Source organism: Teleopsis dalmanni, chromosome X (genome assembly GCF_002237135.1).
Source record: "Teleopsis dalmanni isolate 2A chromosome X, ASM223713v2, whole genome shotgun sequence".
Taxonomy (NCBI): domain Eukaryota; kingdom Metazoa; phylum Arthropoda; class Insecta; order Diptera; family Diopsidae; genus Teleopsis; species Teleopsis dalmanni.
In genome coordinates, this window is record NC_051848.1 from 40,990,777 (window position 1) to 41,012,016 (window position 21,240).

Sequence of the window (21,240 nt, forward strand, 5' to 3'; positions counted from 1 at the left end):
TAAACTTAAATAGCAAATATTTAATAATAAAGAATATCTAAGTATTTAATTAATTTTAATTTAATATCGTTACTGTTGGACCAAACTCATTCTGTCGTATTAAGATAATTTAATAAATCCTTCGTCCTTACTGATGAATAGTCTGACAGGCAGTTAAAAAATACTCCCGATAACCTATTTCTTCTGAACGCTCGAACCGATTATTCATAGAAAAAATGTTTAATATTTTCTTTTTCCAGCAAAATTCCACAACTACTGAAATGAGTATTACAAGTAATGCACACTGTCTCTGTGTAGATTTCTACACCCTAGTGACAAGAGAGAACAGAACTAAACCTTGCAGTATTTATGCAGTCCCTTTTGTTGAGTTCCGAAGATCTAATCCCATTGTAAGAGAGCCATGTTAACCGAGAAGTTATACATGACCTAAGTACCTTCCACTTATTATTAGCAAATTAAAGAAAGTAGAGTGAAATACCTATTTTAACGATCTTCATAGAATCATAAATCATTCTTCTTCTTAGTTGGCCATTACAGACGTGTGTCGTCCTTGGCCGCGTCGAGTAGCCTCCGCCAGTCAGCCCGATTAGTTGCTTTCTGACGCCAGTTGGTAGTACCGAGCGCCCCCAAATCGTTGGTCACCTGGTCCTTCCACCGAAGATGCGGACGTCCTCTACCGCGTTTTCCACCTGCGGGTACCGAATCAAATACCTTTCTAGCCGGAGCACTTTCTTCCATTCGCACGACATGACCAAGCCAGCGTAGCCGCTGAATTTTTATGCGCTTAACTATGTCAATGTCGCGGTATAGCTCATACAGCTCATCGTTCCATCTAATTCGATACTCGTCGCCAACGCGTAAGGGACCGAAGAATTTTTCTCTCGAATGCTCCTAACGCCTTCTCATCACTGTTGGTAATTGTCCAAGCTTCTGCACCATACAGCAGGACAGGCATGATAAGGGATTTGTAGAGCGTGATCATAAATCATTACCCATAGGAATAAATCGATGGAAGTACCAAAGCTGTCCAAAAGGTCTGCTTTGTCATTATTTTCATGTTTTTTTTAAAATGTATAAAGTTTTATTGTATTATTGTCTAATAATAAGGAAAAGTTGAAGAAACTCAACTGATTAATTGATACCGATTAATATTTTATTTTGGAAATTGTGTCAAATAATTTCTAGTAACTATAAAAGTGGCCATTACTGGGTACAAAATATTATAGTCAAATTTATATCAAAACAAAAAAGGTTGCTTGAAATGTAATAAAATAATTAAAAATGAATTAATCATTGATAAATACACCCTTTCTGATTTAATAACTTATATTATATGGTAGAGCTGTAATTTAATTTTTTCACATTTTTAATTTAAGAAAGCAAGTCAGGCTAGTTTAAGGTAACCTAAACAAAACTTGCTTAAAGATATTGTTTAGACCTTTACATTTAGTGAGGACGTAGCGTTGAATACTTTACCATGATTGTAAAATGCAGAATGTGGTATAAATCACGGCTCCGATTGGAGCCATGGATTTACATAGATGTTGACTCTTTAACATACTGCGATAAAGTAGCGAAGATATATTTATGCTAAAGTAAGTAAGTAAATAAGGATTGTGTTAAATTTGAAGCTAATATTTTTATTTAGTTTATTATACCTATTTCTAGGAAAATCTACAAATGTTCAATACAGTTTTAAAAAAAAATATCATCATACATAGTAGTAATATTTGGCAAAAATGTACACATTTCCATATAAGTTTATTATTAAATATATAATTATATGTAGTGATTTAATAATGGTGCACACAATCGGTTTCACCGATTAATAAATAATTTATTTTATGTCTAAAATAATCAAAAAAAAAGAAATTATAATATAAGTTTTTATATATAAAATAAATAAAAAACTCTGCACTTCATACTATTTTACACAGGAGTTCACATGGAATGCATTCTATAATGTCTTTCACTTATCAAATATAATTAAGTTCTTATAAACATACTAAAAAATAATGATAATAAAATTAGATATAAGGTATATATTTTATTTAAAATATACTTGACGATAAAACTCTTTAACGAATGAGACCCACTGACAGCGGTTTATACTCGTAAGTAACTTAAATCTTTGAAAAAGTGGGAATGAATGTTATAGGTGTCCATTGTCGCTTAATAAGTCAAAACCTATTGATTTATATATTAAATTATTAAAGCATTATATGCTTTATTTAAGCTTCAATGAAACTGGACGAAAATAAACAGTGAATATTTAATTTTATGTTTGGCACGGAATTTCATAGACTGGAAATTTATTCAGAATGGCCGTAAATATGTCCAGTTCACATTAAAATATTTAATAGTTTTTCATTATACGGTAGTCTTCAGTACTCAATGCAGTTCTGCAGAAAAATGACTGAAATTCTTTGCTAAAAGCATGACCATTCCCCATTTCCTTAAATGTATATAGCCAACCTGACCAGAATAGTTTTTATATTGGATTATTCGGTCACGTTCCGGATTGTAAGCTGAACAAATTTCGAGTCGAGTTATTATAAATGAAGTTTATATATATTAAGTATGTAATTACTTTAGACTTATAAACTAATATTAAAAAAATATTTTTTTAAATAAATATATATTATTTCATTTATGCTGCCTTGTTGTATACGTTCAGAAGGTAGGAAGTTGAGTAGGTAGAGTTATATCTTATGTGTCTCTTTTATCGGACAACCTTAGAATTATAAACTTTAACAAATGTTGGAGGTTGAATATTTTAATAAAAATGTAATTATTAACTAAAATATTTTTGAATTTAAAAATAATAATTTTAAATTCGTTCTTATATTGTATATCGCAAGAAATAATTTGTATGTTAAAAAGTATCTTTGGCATCTCTTGCAGACTTAAATAAATTAAGCATGTATATGCTTAGAAAGTTTAGTATAAACGAACCAATCTTTTCATTTACAATAAAAACTAAAACTAATCAACAATTAACTGAAACAGTTCTTAAAAATGTCTATTGAAGGTTATTCTGTACTTAAATAACATCTTCCTGCTCCTTAAGATTTAGTAGACTAGAGAATCGGAATGAGATTGTTTTGGCTATATGCTTTTCGAAATCATCACTATTTAAATTGTCTGGTATTAAAGTTTTGTTTGTCATATCCATATAGGAACGTCCACGTTTAACTGGAACCGAATAATGTTCAGTACCACATTTGCTGTCGTAGTTTTGGGAATTAGATCCAATGCTGTTTGCGCAGACAGATTTTCGTATATTCAATGGAAATCGCAAGTCGTTCTCATAACGTAAGACCTGCTCTGTTGTTGCAGTTTCTATTAGTGGACGTGGCATATCGTAACCAGGTGGTGGTTGAAACTCTGCGCTTAAATTAGTCGAAAACTCCCGACTATTTGAGCCGTCAGGTAAATCGTAACTTATTTTTGGTGAACACCATAAGTGATCTAGACAATCAGGTTCACCTAAATTATTTGTGAGTTTTGTTAGGTCTGTTTCAGCCATATTGGAAAGTTTTGTTTCATCGCTACAATACAGTGGATTAGAAACTGCATTTGTTTCTAGTTCTATATATTTAGCATTGTTGCCAAGCAATTTCTCAAATTGAGATGCTAAGTATTTGAATGAAGGACGTGAGTTCGGATCATCAGTCCAACAAGTACGCACAATAGTATATCTAAAAAATGGTTAATTTTGATTATAGTATATATATATTAAATTTTAAATGTTATACTTACACTTCTTCAGAGCAATTTTCTGGTTTTTCCATACGGTAACCCGACTTGAGTAAATGGTATAAGTTTTGTGGCGGTATACCTGGATAAGGTGAAGCACCCAATGTTATTAATTCCCAACAAGATACTCCGAAAGCCCAGACATCCGATTTGGTGGTGTAGACATGATCGGCTAATGATTCAGGTGCCATCCACTGATAATGGTACAAAATAAAGTAGTTGTTAGTATGAGTGAATATGATTATAAACTAGTTACGGATTAAATTTATGATTTGTCCTAATCTTCGAAAAGGTTTATATAATGTATATATATACTAACTTTTGTATTTTTTAAAGTATACAATTATAAATTTTATATACACAAATGCTTTCTTGATATATGTAGCTTTAGCAAACTGACAGTACGATTGTAGGTCCAACAAAAACTCTTAATACATGTTTAAAATTCAGTAACATATATTGTGTAAAATAATTAATGACTCTTATATAGTGAGCTTACTAAAATCAATAATCGAAGAGCTGCAGACACAATATTCGGTACGACAAAAAAATTAAGCAAGATAGAATTTATTATAAATATGCCAAGGAAAAATCAAAGAAACTGTCAAAGGCCGTAGAGAAAAGTAAGGTTAAGATACTAATGTGGAGTAGGAAAGAGGGATTACCTAAAATAATGGCAAACAAATGTATTAGAAAATTGAAAATCAAGACTTAAAGCTTATCAACTAGGGATGATCACGTGTAAGAAAAATAAATACTAGTTGCCATGAGACAGACAACATATTAAACAGTTAAAATAATATTAATCATGAAACGATTACCTGGACGTCTTTGATAAGATAATATTGAGATTATTCTCAAAAATAAAAATGTTATTATAATGAAAATAACAACGCTATTTGGAATTACATAAAAAATATAAAAATTAAAGCTCTTAAAGAAAGCAACTGATCGACATCTTCAAGTTACCTACGGGATCATAGAAGAAGATGTCCTTAACCTGGTATTAAACTATGTTGTATGTAGATCTGCAGAGCATATTATATTGAAAGATTTTAGATTTAGATTAAATTCGGTCCAGTAAAGAAAAAAGTTCAGACTGCATATGAATTCGACTTGAATTCTTCATTATTAATAGAGCTAAAGAGAATGTATAGCAATTCAAGAACATATAATTAAATACAACTTATGTGTATATTTTAAATTTACGAAATCGTAAATAATATTACGCATGGAAAAGAAAACTCATGTATCATATTTTCGTTTAACTCAATCTTAATTATGGATGTGAAGTCTGGACAATAAATAGTCACATTTCCCAACCTGTCGTATATGAAAGTGAAATCTTATGAAAAATTCATGAAACCACATAATTTAGAATAAATCAAATTTTTGATTGGAAGTACAAAATAAATAGACAAATATATATTATAATATATACATTATATAAAAATTACTTTAAAAGCGTACAGAAATGAGTTATAAACAGCAACTGAAGAAGTTGAGCTAAAAAATCTCTTTCCATTATAACTATTGACATTTTTGAAACTTACTTTTACTGGCACTCGGTCTCGGGAACGCTTAAGATAAGCGTCATCTTCATATACATCACGTGTTAAACCGAAATCGGAAATCTTACAAATTTTTCCATCAGCCAAAAGTATATTGCGAGCCGCTAAATCACGATGCACCAACTGCAATTATAAAAAACTTTTTAATACATATAGTACATTTTATATATTTTATAGTACATTTTTATAAATTATTTCAGTATATGCATTAATTCTTAATCAATTGAAAATGTCATACTATTTTGGATATTGTCAACTATCCATTATAAGTAGACTTTAGAAATGTTTATTGTTTTTAAATGTCCGTATACGAGTATAATGTCTAGACTGCAACTATATTTGAACTTAGAATAGAAATAATAGAATAGAAATAAACAGAGTACCACCTGCCAACGAAGCGGAGCGACCATATTTTATATTTTGTGCTGCAAGAGACCCTAACCAAACAGAACACTTCTGCCTTCCGAATAAAAACCAGAATGTCAGCCGTTAAGGACCTCCAAATGTCAGAATGGGAGAGTAGTTCTCGACCCAGTGACCTCCTCCTGGCCCAGATCAAAGGTGGGCAGTCACAGAGAATGTGACTGGAAATCAAGTCAAATTTAAAATCAAGTGCAACGTTGGCTAAGTGGTGTAGCATGTGCGTATACGTTTCAATTTTAGCAGGATTTAACAGGAGTGTATCACTTAAAATGCGTAAATTATATACAGACATTAAAAACCGATATATATTTAAAAAATCCATGGGTTATAGCGATATGACAATATTCGAACAACTATATAAGTCCAAGAAATTCACCTGATTAAAAATTATAATTATAATTTAAAAATTATCTATTACTTTTTGCTGTTAAAAATAGATTTCGTGTTATTGAAATAAGAATTTTTATATCTTGGACAAAAAAAAATCTTGTATCAGTATAAGAATTTATAAATATAATTAAAAATATACTAGTAAATGAATAAAAAATTCATAATAAGATATTTGGTTCAAAATTAATTACTGATGATTACTAACTTTTATTTTTAACTTTTTTAATATTGACAATAAATTAGGTTAAGTTGAAATTGAAGCCCGCAACTTCTACCCAAAATCCGCTAGAGTTGAAATAATGGACCGTTGTGACACCATACTCAGAGTAGAGGTCAGCGTAGGGTAACGTAGAAAGACACGACTACCAATTTCAAGTGAAAGTGAACCAACCGTACAATTCTATCAATTTAACCAAAGCCCCAAAGATTTGCAGCATGACAGCTCTATCAGGTCGGTAAGAAAAATGGGCTCGAAAATTTTAAATTTTCCTTCAGCCAATAATGGATACTGACATAATAAGCTTTGCAAATAGACAAGTTTCTTTTGCATTCACATGTTTTGTTTTTAAAAATTTGCCTGATTTATTACAAAATTGTATTACATTCGTAGAGGACACATATATACATTAAACTATATATTGTACATACATATATATATTAAAATATAAAAAACTTTTCACCTTTATTTCCGTTAAATAAGCCATTCCTTTGCATATTTGCCAAGCAAATGATAATATATTCTTAACTGTTACGGGTTCAACACCATCTGTAAAGTCCACACCTGCAGATTCAATTTTGCGACTTAAGCGTAAATACCCACGCAAAGAGCCATAACGGGCATATTCAATTATAATCATTGGAGATTCTCCCTTAGTGCAAGCACCTAGCAGTTTTATAACATTTGGATGTGAAACTTCTTGTAGCAGTTGGAACTCAGATAGTAGTGCCATATACTCTACAGAATTAGCACCAGTTTTCAACATTTTTACAGCAACAGTGGTAATGCCGATTATGCCAGCAATATCTGTAGCGTATGCTTTAACCACTTTACCGAATTCACCCTCTCCCAACACAGTGTCTAACACAAGTTTTTCACGATCAAATTCCCAAATAGTATCGTTAGACTCAAAAGTAAAGCCGTTCTCCAACTCCATCAATGGTAGATCACCATTGCGAACATCACAATCACCACCCAAGCCTGCAGTTCCCTTTTGTGTAGCAAGCGTTTCTTTGCCCAAAGTTTTTCGCAGTAAATTACGTCGCGATATAATTAAACATATTATAAGAACTATAAAAACTAATGGACATGTAATTGAAATAATTAAGCAGGATTTGCCACAGACAAAACCACCTAAATTGATATTTTGCTCATCGGCGTTCTCATAATTACTGGTCGATTTATCGCTTTTAAGTTTCTCCAGAAGCTCTGTTTTTGTTTCATTTTTCCGCTTACGTTTCAGTTTAGGCTCATCATCAAGTGGAGCGCATGAACATTTTCCATTATCCTCGCATATACAAGTCCCCGATGCGGAGAGTATACCGAGCTTATTTTCATTTGTTGAATGTGGACCCATAATTTTATTACCTGGAGTGCAATCCTGCGGACATATAAAAGTATTCATCGTCTCTAATGGATCGCATATATTGTCTGGACAAAATGTTACATTCGGTACACATGAAGCGAAGTTACGTCCAAAAAAACCACCATTCGAGCCACGCCAAACGCAACCCTCACCATTTGTTGCCAAACCGCAAAACTTGACACATTGAGTTTGGTATTTGATTTGGGCACAGGTTTGGCTGCGAGACTTAACCTTGTGTTCGCAAACTGCACCTTTTGACTGAATCTGTAAGAGGTGTACGTTAATAACAAAAGAACGTTGATGTGCGTCCTGCCAAGTAATGTTCAAGCTTTAGAAATTTAATAAAATTTTGTTAGTTACGAAGTCACATATTAAGTTTGCAAGCACTTACAAATAGACCTCCTCTTGAGCGGTTTGCAGGGAAGTTGTATTTTTCACATAAATAATACCACCAATCGGTGTTATGCCGAAAGCACCACTACGGTCCTCTGCAATAGCAAATCGCAGTCGCTTTAATCGTAATAAGTCCATAAATTCATCCGGTTGTGTTACGCGATAGTATGAAGTTGCCGTGCGTTGCACATATACGTCTTTTGGATAGGAACAATAGATGGTATGTAATATATTTCTGCTATAACTGTTGCTATCAGAGTATAATATTGACTCATCAGAATTAATAATATTTGTCGTCTTGCGATTTTGTCGGGTACGTAAAGCTAAAGCTTTTGGACGGTCCGTTTCGTGAATTTTTTCTGTATCCGTATGCAAGCATATATTTGCTTGAGCCTATAAAGTATATTCATAATTAGTTTCACTTATTACTTATAACAAATGACTCTATTTACGCTAGTAGATGTATTGCTATCAATTGTCTTATCATTTGCTTCCAAAACAAAACAATATGGGGACTCACTCAATATCCCATTGCGTGCAAATACCAGTTCTGAATTTGTAAGAAGGTTCGATTAATTTATGTAGGATACTTAAACATAGTACAAGATATAGATTTAAAATTACTTACGACAGCTGATTATTGAATGACGTTTTCCAGTGTGGTCCGTTTCATAGACATTGCAAACGGGGCGCACAATTTCGTTGGTGTCATTGTAAATCTTATATGTTTGATGGGAATTTGTCTCAACGGAGTCTTTGTCTATGAATATAATTTTATCTCCAATAATTTCGTTCTAGAACAAGAATTAAATTTAAGAAAATATTTTATATTAATAGCATTGAGAAAATATTATTTTTATTATCAACTTATAATATTCTACTTCTTATAAATGATTTTTAAGTTCAAACAAGATTAAAAATCATTTTATTCCTGTAGTTTTGTATAACGGAAAAGGAAATTCAGAAATCATTCTCTATGATACCCACGCACTACTGAGCAGTTTAGAAAAGTTATTATTTCTCTGCAATGAGAAAACTTTTATTACTTGTGGAAAAACACGATTAATCATCTCTTCTAATTTGACTGGTAGGAGTTCTAAGCCTGGCACTTGCAATCCAACCAATTATATACGGATTATTAAGTAATTAAAAAGAAAATCAAATATTTCCTAAGACCACTTCGTTGTATGGTCAGTCAAATTTCAATAAACTAACTAAATTTTTGTTCTTATCTTTTTTTTGCTATTCGACTCCTTCTAACTGTTAAATAGTTTCTTTTTATCATTAAGACGCGTCACTCTCGGTGAGAAAAAATTAACATTACTATTATAGCTTTTTTGTAATACCCTGAAAATGCCAACACTAATATAGAAATTATTATAATCCTAAACTGTGGTACACAGGACAAGCCTCAAGATGACTTAAAAGCTAGTATCAGTATGTTTGTACTTATCAGGTCTATTTGTGGTATCGAATAGCTAGCTCTACAAACAACCAATTCCGACGAAATCTGTTTTGAACATGAAGCATAATTCTAGCTATGACTTAAATGAACTTCAATACCATTAGTTATTTAGCTATAAAATATAAATAATTTCAGCCTGAAAGGCAAGTCAAAATGAAGTTGTCCAAATAATAACGAATTTATTTAAAAGACACAGTCTAAAGTGTTTAACAACTTCTGATTTTTTTTAGAGAATACCAACCTTCTACTCTAATACCTATAATTGATTATATATGTCAGTGTTAAATAACAAATCCATTGAATATAAGTGACACAACTGAAACGTCCAGGTCGTCCAAAAGTGGTCACAACTGAAAATATATATTTTGTTGGATGATCCAAAAATTAAATTGCGTGAGATAGCAGACATATCAAACATATTATATGAACTTGTATCGAATATTTTACATAATTATTATATTTAGATATAACAAAACTTTCGGCAAGAAGGGTATGGGTGCCGCGTTTGCTCACAATTGACCCAAAAGGACAACTTTGGCATTCAAAACATTCTTTCGAAATGTTAATGCACAATATAGTTGACTGTGAACGAGTAGAGTCGAGTAGTGATAATTGGTGAAACATGGTTCCATCACTTAACACCTGAGAGAAAATAACAAGTCAGAGAATGGGTCGACGAGAATGGCTTTCGTATTTTGAGATTTAAGTTGAATAATTTTCATAGACTATTTGGAAAAAGGAAACACAATAACTGACCGACTAGTATTGCATATTATTGGATCGATTCAATGAGAAAATTAAGAAAAAACGACCATATTTGTTGAAGAAAAAATTTTTATTTTTGCAGGTTAACGCAGCTGCTCACAAGTCAACGAAAACCATGGCAAAATGAAATGAACCACGGTACGAATTGCTTCCTCAATCACCATATTCTCCAGTTACTATCACCTGTTTCCACACTTGAAAAGATGACTCCAAGGAAATGATGAAATAGAATGATGAAGTAGAATGGGAAACTGAGGTATATTTTCGAGGACTTGATAAACTGTATTATTAAAAAGTATCCGAATATTGAAAGATCGTTGAACTCGATGTGTCAAGTTAAAAGGGTACTATATTGAAGCATACAATATAATTTTCCCAAAAAAATGCGTTTTTATTACTTAGGCCGGGTATTTATTAATCCAGTATTTTCTTTTTGTATATTTTTCCATTCTTCACGCAAAGTGGTAGAAAGATACTTGATTTTTGGCAAGTTCTGACATTTCATCAAGATATATTTTTTTCCATTTACTTGTGCATATTCTTTAATGGTTCTTACAAATTGGTAGAAAGAAACCCATTGTTGTGACGTATCTTTTTCGATTTACTGCTTTGTTTAGTTTTGCAATACCAAAGGGCTTTCGTCAAGGGGTTTACATACGTCTCGTGTGTCTAGAAAAAGTTCAAGTTCTTCCACAACCAGATAATTATCATTAATATTGCTGATTTATTTCAACTTGAATTTTATTTTAATTCGATGACATAACTTCAGTCTTAATTATAGTCTAAATAAAAAGGTAGTGATGCAAATTTTCAATTTAATTTAATTAAAACAAGTAAAGGAACGTACTGTTCCGTCAGCTCAGTACCAAACAATTTTATAAATGACCAATTTAAGATAACAACTACATTGGAAGGTGGACTTGAATTGACGTAAAACTGAATGTCTCTGCCATTAGTTTAGGTATAATTAGGGTCTTGTTTATGCTAAATGAACTCTAAACACTTGAAGGATGACTGAAATGGTTATTTTCAACACACGGCACAAAGCATACTAATATTTGTAAACAATTATAAATATTTGTACAAGTATATGCGTTCATTCCTACTCGTACATGGTAAGGAGTACTGCGCGTATCTTTTGATAGATTACATTGTAATTGTTTGCAATTAGGTTAAATGTGACATTTTTCTTGCTAATTGCACATTTTGCGAAGAATTCTTAAAGTCATGAGAACCCGTGGAACATTCCACATTTAATTAATTAATGTTAATAATTAGTATAGTTAGGTCCCTTAAGGGAATTCGCTTAATATTTTTAGATAATTTTTTAGAAATGAAACGCAAGGTCACTTCATTTCAACAGCCAAATGCTATAATTTCTCTTTTACTTATGGGAAATGTTTTTCAGGACAACTCAAATAACTTAATTAATATAAATATACGTAAATTTGAAATGCAACGTACAATGGCAAATGTTAAGTTGCCTTCAGTGTACAATAAATGAATGAATAAATGAATGAATTAATGAAGCAACGACCAACTTCATTACAGCACTTTTAAATAAATGCAAAAATAAATTTAAAGAAATGTTAAAGTATATTATATAGTTTAACCCACACCACTATTAAATAATACAAACCCATATAGTTAATATAGGGTGTTTTTTTTAGCTACCTTTGAACTGTCGATATTAATAACTATGATTTGATAGCATAAAATATCAAACTGTGTTGATAATTATATTTAATATGGTTTGTCAATTCATTATGAATCGTTAAACGCTAGAACAACGTTCCCAAGTCGTGGAAACTTACTTTGAAAAAAATAAATCTGTTCGCGAAGTTCATAGAACATTTCGTCCATTTTACGTTCAACATTAACTGGTTAAATGACTACGATAATAAGCAAAATTGTCGTACATGCACCAAAGATAATCCTCAAGCCGTTAACGAATCATCATTACATTCATTAAAATTGACTAATTGGAGCGGTTTATACGCTGGCGTCATTATCGGTACTTATTTCTTCCGAAATGAGGAAGGAGCTGCCGTTACGGTGCTACGGTGAATGGTGAGCGCTATTGAGCCATGCTGACTGAGTTTTTGTCAACAATTTCCAAAAATTAATCAGTTAAACATCGACAATATTTGACATATGGTTCCAAAAAGACTTACAATATAGCGCGCTTAACAATTGATTTATTATATTTCGAAATTTTATTTCCAAAAGTGATCCAGTTTGCTGATCTCCTCAATCGTGCAATTTAACGGCTCTCGATTACTTTTCATTGGGCTATGTTAAGTCTTTGATTTATGCCAACAACTTGCAACCCAGAAAGTATCGAAGCATTGGAACCCTGTTCAATGTTCAAGCCACTATTGACGCCGGCGCCATGTGGTCACATTTATTACCGTTAAAAAAAATAGTCAAAAATTGGATTGATCGAATGGACCATGTAACTTGTAACCGCGTCGGACATATGCCGGAAATCATATTCCAAAAATAAATGCCATGAAATTATTTACCAGATTATAATAAAAAAATTTCCAATTTTATTCAAACAATATTTTACTTTGGTTCAAGAAACGAAAGAAGAATTCGCAATACGAAAATGGGTCAGTTTTTAATATTAAATACATATATACCACATATATATGGTATATGGTATATGGAAAGTTCCTAGTCCAAAAAAGTTTTAGTCTTCGTAAAAACAAAACATAGCTTCGAGTCTTCAGAGAAAATGCTAATTATAGAATTATAATTATTAATTAAGAATTATTAATTATAGACTGTCATTAACCATTGCGGAATGATAGTCGGAATGATAAAGTTAGCTTTTTTAAAGCAGGCTTTTAGGGCCAAATACAGTTTCTTATAATCCATAAGATTTTTTCTACGGTAGTTTTGAAAATATGATCACTTTTGAATTTATATTAAAAAACAAATATTCTTTTAATATATTTTTTAAATATATTATATATATAGAATGCTTATATATTATATATATGTTAATATATTTCGCAGAAGCCTGAAATAATGACATGCTAAAAATTTCGATTTTCTAGTAAAATTTAACGATGAATCCAGATCAGAAATAAGTGATTAATAGTTTTATTGCTTGGTTGGTTAATTGGTTGCAGTGAGAGACCATCAGATAATTTTCCATGTACCTCATTTGACGATTTTTCACCGTTTTTTGGTATTTAATTTGAACTTTTTGTTTGTTATAAACAGAAATTATAAAATATATAAGCAATTATATGTTAAATGTAAAAAAATTGTATATGTCTATCATTTAAAGAGCCTAAAATATAATCGAAAGGCAAATTCTCAAAAGAACATGGACAAAAAATTTAAAAATTTTTTTTCGATATACAAATCTATTTATTTTATTAAGGGAACTCATAAAAAATGTTTTGCCAAATTGAATGTGATTAGGTCAGATGCCACCCCGTTTGAAAAAGAACGGGGCCATATATATTATTATGCTGGGGAAATTTCCACCGCAACCGAAAGATCTATTGTGCCCCACCCATACCTATATAGTATATTCAATTATTTTTTAATTAATTTCATTTTATTTTAAAATTAATTGATAACGGTGTGACCTTTTAAATATAAATTTATCAATTTTTCAAAATATTGTTCCTGTCTTGAAATTGGAAATAATTATTAAATGTCAATTATCTGATATAAAATAAAATTTTTCGTTTAGCCTTTTCCCACGTATCAAATTACAGATACAACATTATTAAAAAGGGGCGGCTGTAGGTTGGTAAACAAAAAATTTAATGGTCTTGGAAGTTTTGAAATACGAATTTTTGCATAATTTGCATTCTATTTAACCTACATTGAATTAAGTTAATGATGAAATATTTTTGGAGTAGGCTTGGCAGTAGGCGACAAATGCGGTGAAAGTGTTCAGAATTGCCACAACTTGCGAATTGTGTTTAATTACTGGCAGCTTAGTGGTCCTACGGGAATCGGCAATGAAATTGTTTTTTTTTTTTGGCTTTAAAATTAAAAGGAAAATGGACAAAAAAAATAATTTATAATAATAATTAAAAAAGCAACGAATTTATATCAGTACTTCTTACGCTTTGCTTAATTACCAGGATTTTGCGATGGAAAAAATTTATTTTAGCTTTAAAATTTTGTATATCAAAGAAAAAAATTTGGAAAAATAATTTTCAATAAAAATGAAATATATAACTTCTTAATAATGAATAAGAAAAAGATACAAATAATATTTTCGAATAAATAATTTGAATATATCCTAACACCACTGATGATGAGTATTTGGCAATACTCAAAACAGCGTATTCCAGTCAGCCAAACTTCTATATATTACTTAAAGATTTTTGTTATTGCCTTTTCATTTCTATTCGAATCCTTCTAACTTTTAAACATTTTTTGTTGTTTTTGCGATATAAGACTTAAGTAGTAAATAAAATAAAGTTTAGTTAAAATTAAATTAACAATCAATTTAATATATTTATTTTCCATTTTATACTAGGTTGAGGTAATCTGAATCTTGAGATTTTTCAATTTTATATGGAATCCCATAAATTCCATCATTCCATAACCTATTTAAGCTAACAAGATTGTCTACACAACTGTAGACAAAACCTTTATACTTCTTCATAAAGTGGCGTACGAGGTTTAACAGTGTCTTTGCAATTAACTATAATAATATTACATATGTTACAGGGTTGTATATACATTATTATTATATTAAATGAATAATAGTTAAATGAAAAATGCATGCAACAAACAAGGTTCTTGCAGAAAACATACTAGAAAGTATTTTAAGTCAAAGTTATTTTACAATTAACTTCATTATTTTAAAGTAAAACTTAGCAGCAGTTTAATTTTTGTACTTATCCATTTATATATAAGCTTAGCCTATATATTTCTTGTTCTTGACAAAAGATATAAAAATTCTACAGAATTATTTTAAAAGCAATTGTACCAGACATTGAAGAATGGAACTATTTTTTTTTTGTTGATATGCTTTTCATACAAATTACTATATGATAAATTAATAATTATTTTATAAATATTAAATTTTAAGTAAGTCATTTTTATTAGATAGATTAGATAGTCTATGTTATCTCACCCATCCTTTAAATAAACTTAATATATGCAAACAAGTCCTATGATACACAAAACAACATCGTTGTTGTTGAAAATTTGTCATTTTTGACTTTTCACCATAAAATCAACAGACAAAAAAGATGAATATAAGTAATCGAATAACGGCAGCAATGACCATACTACCGCAGAAGTGAAGAATTTGTGATAAAAGTTCCTTTGCTCCAGAAAACAATCTATGTATAACAATTTTAAATATGGACATATGTACTATGTGTACTAGTAGAAGATAACGGAAGAAATACTAATAAACTATATTAGACTTACAAAAATATGTGCGATCTAGCTATGAAAACTGTAATAGAAAAATATAATTATAGAAGCATTCACTAATGGAGAAATTTTATAGAAAGGGCAAGGGAAAAAAACCACCTCGAACGTTACTTATAGTAACAGTTACAGTTACAGAAGTAGAAATGATTTGAATAATCTTTAAAACCCTTTACACCTGTATTACGTTCTGAACGAAAGTCATTAAAACGAGAAAAAATGTAATTCATTTAGTCAATGAATGCCAAAAACTGGACTACGAATGTGGTTCCTTACTTTTGTTTATATTTGAAAAAACACCACAAATTCTAAATGGTCTGATTTGGGGCCTATTAACTGAATTTATTAAAAACGTGTTAAATTACACAAAAAATTTGTGAATGGTAATTTTTAAAAGTTATTGTAATTAAAGCTTAAAAGATCTTACATACTATTATGTCATATTATATAAATGTTAGTATAATGTTAGTATCATATTATTAAAGATATTACATACTATTTTATGGGATGTTGTAATGAGAACATCAAACCCAACCTTCGGCAGACGGCAAAATTGTCACTGCTATAAACTATATATATATGTAGTAATGCTGATTAATATTTATTTAATTTTATATTTATAAATAAAGCTACTAAGTAGTAGTATCACATTGAACCCGTAGAATTAAAGGTAGTTTGTCAACTTGCCGAACTGTCACTTAACCTAATCTAACCTAACCTAAGCCTCAAGCAAGAATAAATACTCGAGTCCGGTTACGGTTTGCAAGTGCACTAAAAATATATATACCAGATATGTTCAAACTGCTATGTGACGATAATAATGCCAACTATACTTCTGAAGCAGTAGACTTAAAGTTCTCAATTCTAAACGATGGTGTTGAAATTTTACCACGTACCTTTAAAGCTATACGCAGATTTAATAATAGCAAAGTAGTAGGCCAAGGACGACTCATGTCTGTAATGGCCAATTAAGTAAGTAAAATAGTAGGCACAGTTGGTCTACCTATAGACCTGTAGGATACCGACACGATTAAGTCTTTTATGTGATTTAATTATTTATTAAAACACATAAAGGTATTCAAATGGTTATCCGCAAATTCTTAGTACAAAATCATATTTGAAATAAACTACTACTTTTTCTTGTAAAATATTCTGTTTTATAATTATATAAAATATTCTACAATATTTCGATTAGTTTATGTTGATAATACATTGAATAACTTTCAAAATTTTTTCAAATAAAATTTCAGTAGTAGTTCCATAGCGTGAATCACAAAAACAAAACTAATAGGATTATCTAGACATAGATTTAAGTTTTCCTTTTGTACTCTTTATGTTACATAGATTAGTTACATGAAAATATTAAAGTAATAATCTTATCCAGTTCGTCTCCATATTGTACTTTCCCGATTGTGTTAGTAAGTGTCTACCATCTTTTCTTTCAAAAATTAAAGCGTCTTGTTATTTCCTTATATTTTAGTCATATGCGATATGTGAATTTTGAGGGAGAGTGATAAAACAATAAATTAGCAAAACTGAAACGAATGTAGACGCTCTAATTACCTAACAAAAAAACATTTGTATATAGGAAAACGCAGGATATGACGATTGCGTGCAGCCAGTTCATTTATTAAAAAGCATTCAAAGTCCAATTTGAAGCGCAAAGCTCCCAAGCTCCCAAGCTCCCTAGCAGACAAAAAGACGCTGACAGAACGAACAGAAGCCTCAACTTATTCGAGCAGACAAATAGTCGCAGACATGCGGACTGTTGAACACAGACATGCCATATAAATGACTACATAATACTAATCACAACAAACTTTCTTAATGACCACGAAATCACTGAATAAAATCCTGAAACTTTTCATTGCCAAACGAATGAACAAATATAGAAATAATCAATAAATTAAATTTTAATAGGAAATGTTTAAATTTGATCAACTTACCATTCTAAAATGTGGATCTTCCAAATTATAATGATATGTTTTATTATATTGTAGCTCTGGTCCATTGTCATTACGATCCACTATTGTAATATTTAGCATTTTTTGAAATTCAGTCACAACATCCGGTTGGGTCTTGACCATGCAAATAACTACAACCGTCAGGTTGCTAGTTTCGGTAACATTCAAAGATTCATGATCCAATGGAATTTTGGTATAAATAAGATTATTCTTCAAAGCAAAGTAGTCACTACCATTTTCCAGCGTGTATCTTAACTGCCAATTCACGCAGAGATACTGTGCAGCAAGTGGATTTAACAATCCAACCAGCACAGGTAAAAACTCCTCCATACTTTTATTTGCATCTTCCAAAATAGTATAATGAGCTTCTGTCCAAAAGCAAATATTTTCTAAATTTTGGCAATACTCATCTTGAGTTTGCGGATTTATTTCAAGTGACATGTGCGCCATCTTGTTGCCCATTGCTCTGCTTTTTGGTATGGCAGTTATTAAAAATTTGGTCTTCTCACTAAGACTATGGTAGCCACTTCTCATGAATATCTCAGCCGTTTCGTTATTTATATATAATAAACTATTCGTTTCCATACTATATATATAATCGGGCGCAGCACTATTGTTAACAGCAGCTAAAACCTGGAAACGGCCAAGCGGTATTTTTGAAAAAATACTTTCCGATTTCTCATTTATAGGCAAATTCATTTTCACTGCAGACATTGGAAAGTAAACTTCATACGCTGAAAATATATATATAAATAAAAAAGTGGATTTAGAAGAAGTCTTGAATTTATAATTTATAAATTTAAATAGTTTTATTTATTTTAGATATTAGTCAAAAAGATATTGAAGTATGGAGAGTCAGTACTGATAATGAAAAAATAAGCAAAATCCCTTACTTCACTTACTAAAGTATTATCAAAAACCGTATTTTTTTTCTTTCAGAGCAGCAAAAAAATACTCGCAACTCATGGAACAAAACATTTGAAGCAACAATAATGCTCTTAAAATCTTCAGAGTTAGATTTTACTCGCAAAAAATTGTACATTTTAAGTTTTAGTGAATAAGCACAATTGTCGTATATGGACCAAAGATAATCCTCAAGCCGTTAACGAATCATCATTACATCCATTAAAATTGACTAATTGGTGCGTTTTACACGCTGGCGTCATCGTCGGCCCTTATTTCTTCCGAAATGAGGAAGGAGCTGTTGTTACGGTGCTACGGTGAATGGTGAGCGCTATTGAGCCATGCTGACTGAATTTTTGTCAACAATATCCAAAAATTAATCAGTTAAACATCGACAATATTTGACATTTGGTTGCAAAAAGACTTGCAATACAGCTTAATTGTTAATCGATTTATTTCGAAATTAACTGATACTCTCGTTCGTGTGATTCTACGCCTTTCGATCACTTCTTATGTTTATGGGTCTATGTTAAGTCTTTGGTTTATGCCAATAACTTACAACCCAGCAACTATCGAAGCATTGGAATCCATTGACGCTGACGGCACGTGGTCACATTTAGTGCCGTTAAAAATAATAGTCAAAAATTGGACTGATCGAATGGGCCATGTAATTCGTAGCCGTGGCAGACATATGTCAAAAATCATATTCAAAAAATAAATGCCATGAAGTTATTTACTAGATTATAATGAAAAAATTTCATTCCAACAATATTTCTGTGTCTTCTTATCATTTTAAGTTCTCATGCAGCTAAGAAAACACCAGATGGTATTGGAAGTTTATTATTAAAAAGACTACCATATAATAATAGACTTTTTATAGACTATAAGAATATTAATTAAATTTTTAATTTTAAGTTAGATGTTCTCGTATATCTCGAATATTGAAAAAATCTTTAAGAAATTTATTTATAAATATTATTTACTGTACCTTAAAAATGAATGCCATGACAAATATCTTTACTTGCTATATTCCATATTCTCTTCACAACAAGGCAGCTTGACATTGTAATGACGATTCAATCCCAACTCCCGTATACACTCTACTTAATTGTATTCGGTCTTCCCTGTTGAAACCACTAAAGCGCTACGAAGCAGGGGGCTGGTTGCGGTTTTATATTTATAAGTTTGAATAAAAGTAATTTCGTTAATTTTTTTATTAATATTCGTCCTTTTCGGTACACATGCTTTTGTACGAATGTATGTACATTGGGACGACATCAAAAAAGTCAATGTTACTAGGCAATCCTTGATAAGCTTTGAGATATGATATTTTCGCTAATGACGTTCATTATTTTCATAGAGATTGTGGGTGCTATCTATGCGCATCATTTGGTATTGATTTTTTGATATTGAATGGGAGTTTGATATAAAATTAGTGTTGATTTGCGTATTAACTGGAAATTGTTATTTGTTTAAGGGTCACTTTTTGCAATGATTTACAAAGTGCCAAATTTAGTCGATAATAATAATAATAATACGAGTCATTAATGCGTATAATTTCTTTTTCATTTTTCTGATGAAATAATTAAAGTGACTTTGCATTTGTTCATATATTTTCTTAAATAATCTGATTAATTTTCGCTTAATATATATACATAAGTGTATTTCTCTAAAAATGATGAGTAGTAAAATAAGCTAGCAAATAAAAATTGATTTGAAAGTCTAGTGGATTACACTATGAACATAGACTGGTAGCAGATATATTCATTTCAATCTCTCTTCTTGCAGACTAACAATAAATATTTAAACTATTTACTTATACATTAAAAAACTATGTCACATTATAGCAATCACAAGTTATTGAATCTCAGAATGTCAGAGAGCCTATAACTCTGAGGTCAATTATTGATTAGTCTGATGAAGTGATAAACAATAATCCATTTAAGGCGTAGAAAGGGGTTATAAAGAAACCTCGCAGTTAATAGAGAGTAAAAGTGCTCAATAATAATAATAATACAAGTTGACTATAACAAGAAATTCTTATCTGACGAGCCCCTAATTATATATATTTGAACTAGAAAAGAATAGAAAGTCACATGTGAATAGATGGTTTAAAGATTTAATGAAGAAGTGACAAAAGCTGCAAGATAAATGAGAAAGAGTAGTAACAATAAAAATAAAATATAAAATCAGTTTAGTTTTGACTTTAACTATAACAAAAAATTCTTATCCGACGAGCCCCTAATTATTTATAATTGAACTAGAAAAGGATAGAAAGTCACTTACACTGTGGACAGATGGTTTGGGGACCTTATGTTCTTAGAGGAAGAAGTGACATAACTTGCAAGATAAATGACAATAATATTAAACGATTAAGTTTAGTTTTGACCTACAGCAGGGCGATCTGATCGTTTTAGGAGTGAATGTTTAGTCCTAAAAGAAAATTTTTTAACTAAAGAGTTAATAAGAGTACATAGTTCTTTAGCATGTTTTTGATAGTCCTATGATTATCCTGATTTCACTTATGTCTTTTAAGGATATTCATATTTGATGCACTGGCATTACTATACAGTATGGTGTATAAAGATAAAAGAACTTTG

The 21,240-nt window shown here is 30.7% G+C and overlaps 1 protein-coding gene across 1 annotated transcript; it reads right to left on the reverse strand.

Moving 5' to 3' along the window:
- Window positions 1-2,895: 2,895 nt before the first annotated feature.
- Window positions 2,896-18,779, reverse strand: LOC119688332. The gene is made up of 9 exons (XM_038103010.1): window positions 18,762-18,779; window positions 17,720-18,514; window positions 8,748-8,913; window positions 8,572-8,669; window positions 8,118-8,512; window positions 6,824-8,054; window positions 5,313-5,453; window positions 3,763-3,953; window positions 2,896-3,701 (listed from the first exon to the last, which is right to left on the reverse strand). The coding sequence occupies exons 1-9, from the start codon at window positions 18,777-18,779 to the stop codon at window positions 3,044-3,046; spliced, it is 3,693 nt and encodes a 1,230-aa protein (XP_037958938.1). The 3' UTR covers window positions 2,896-3,043.
- Between the last annotated feature and the right edge of the window lie 2,461 nt (window positions 18,780-21,240).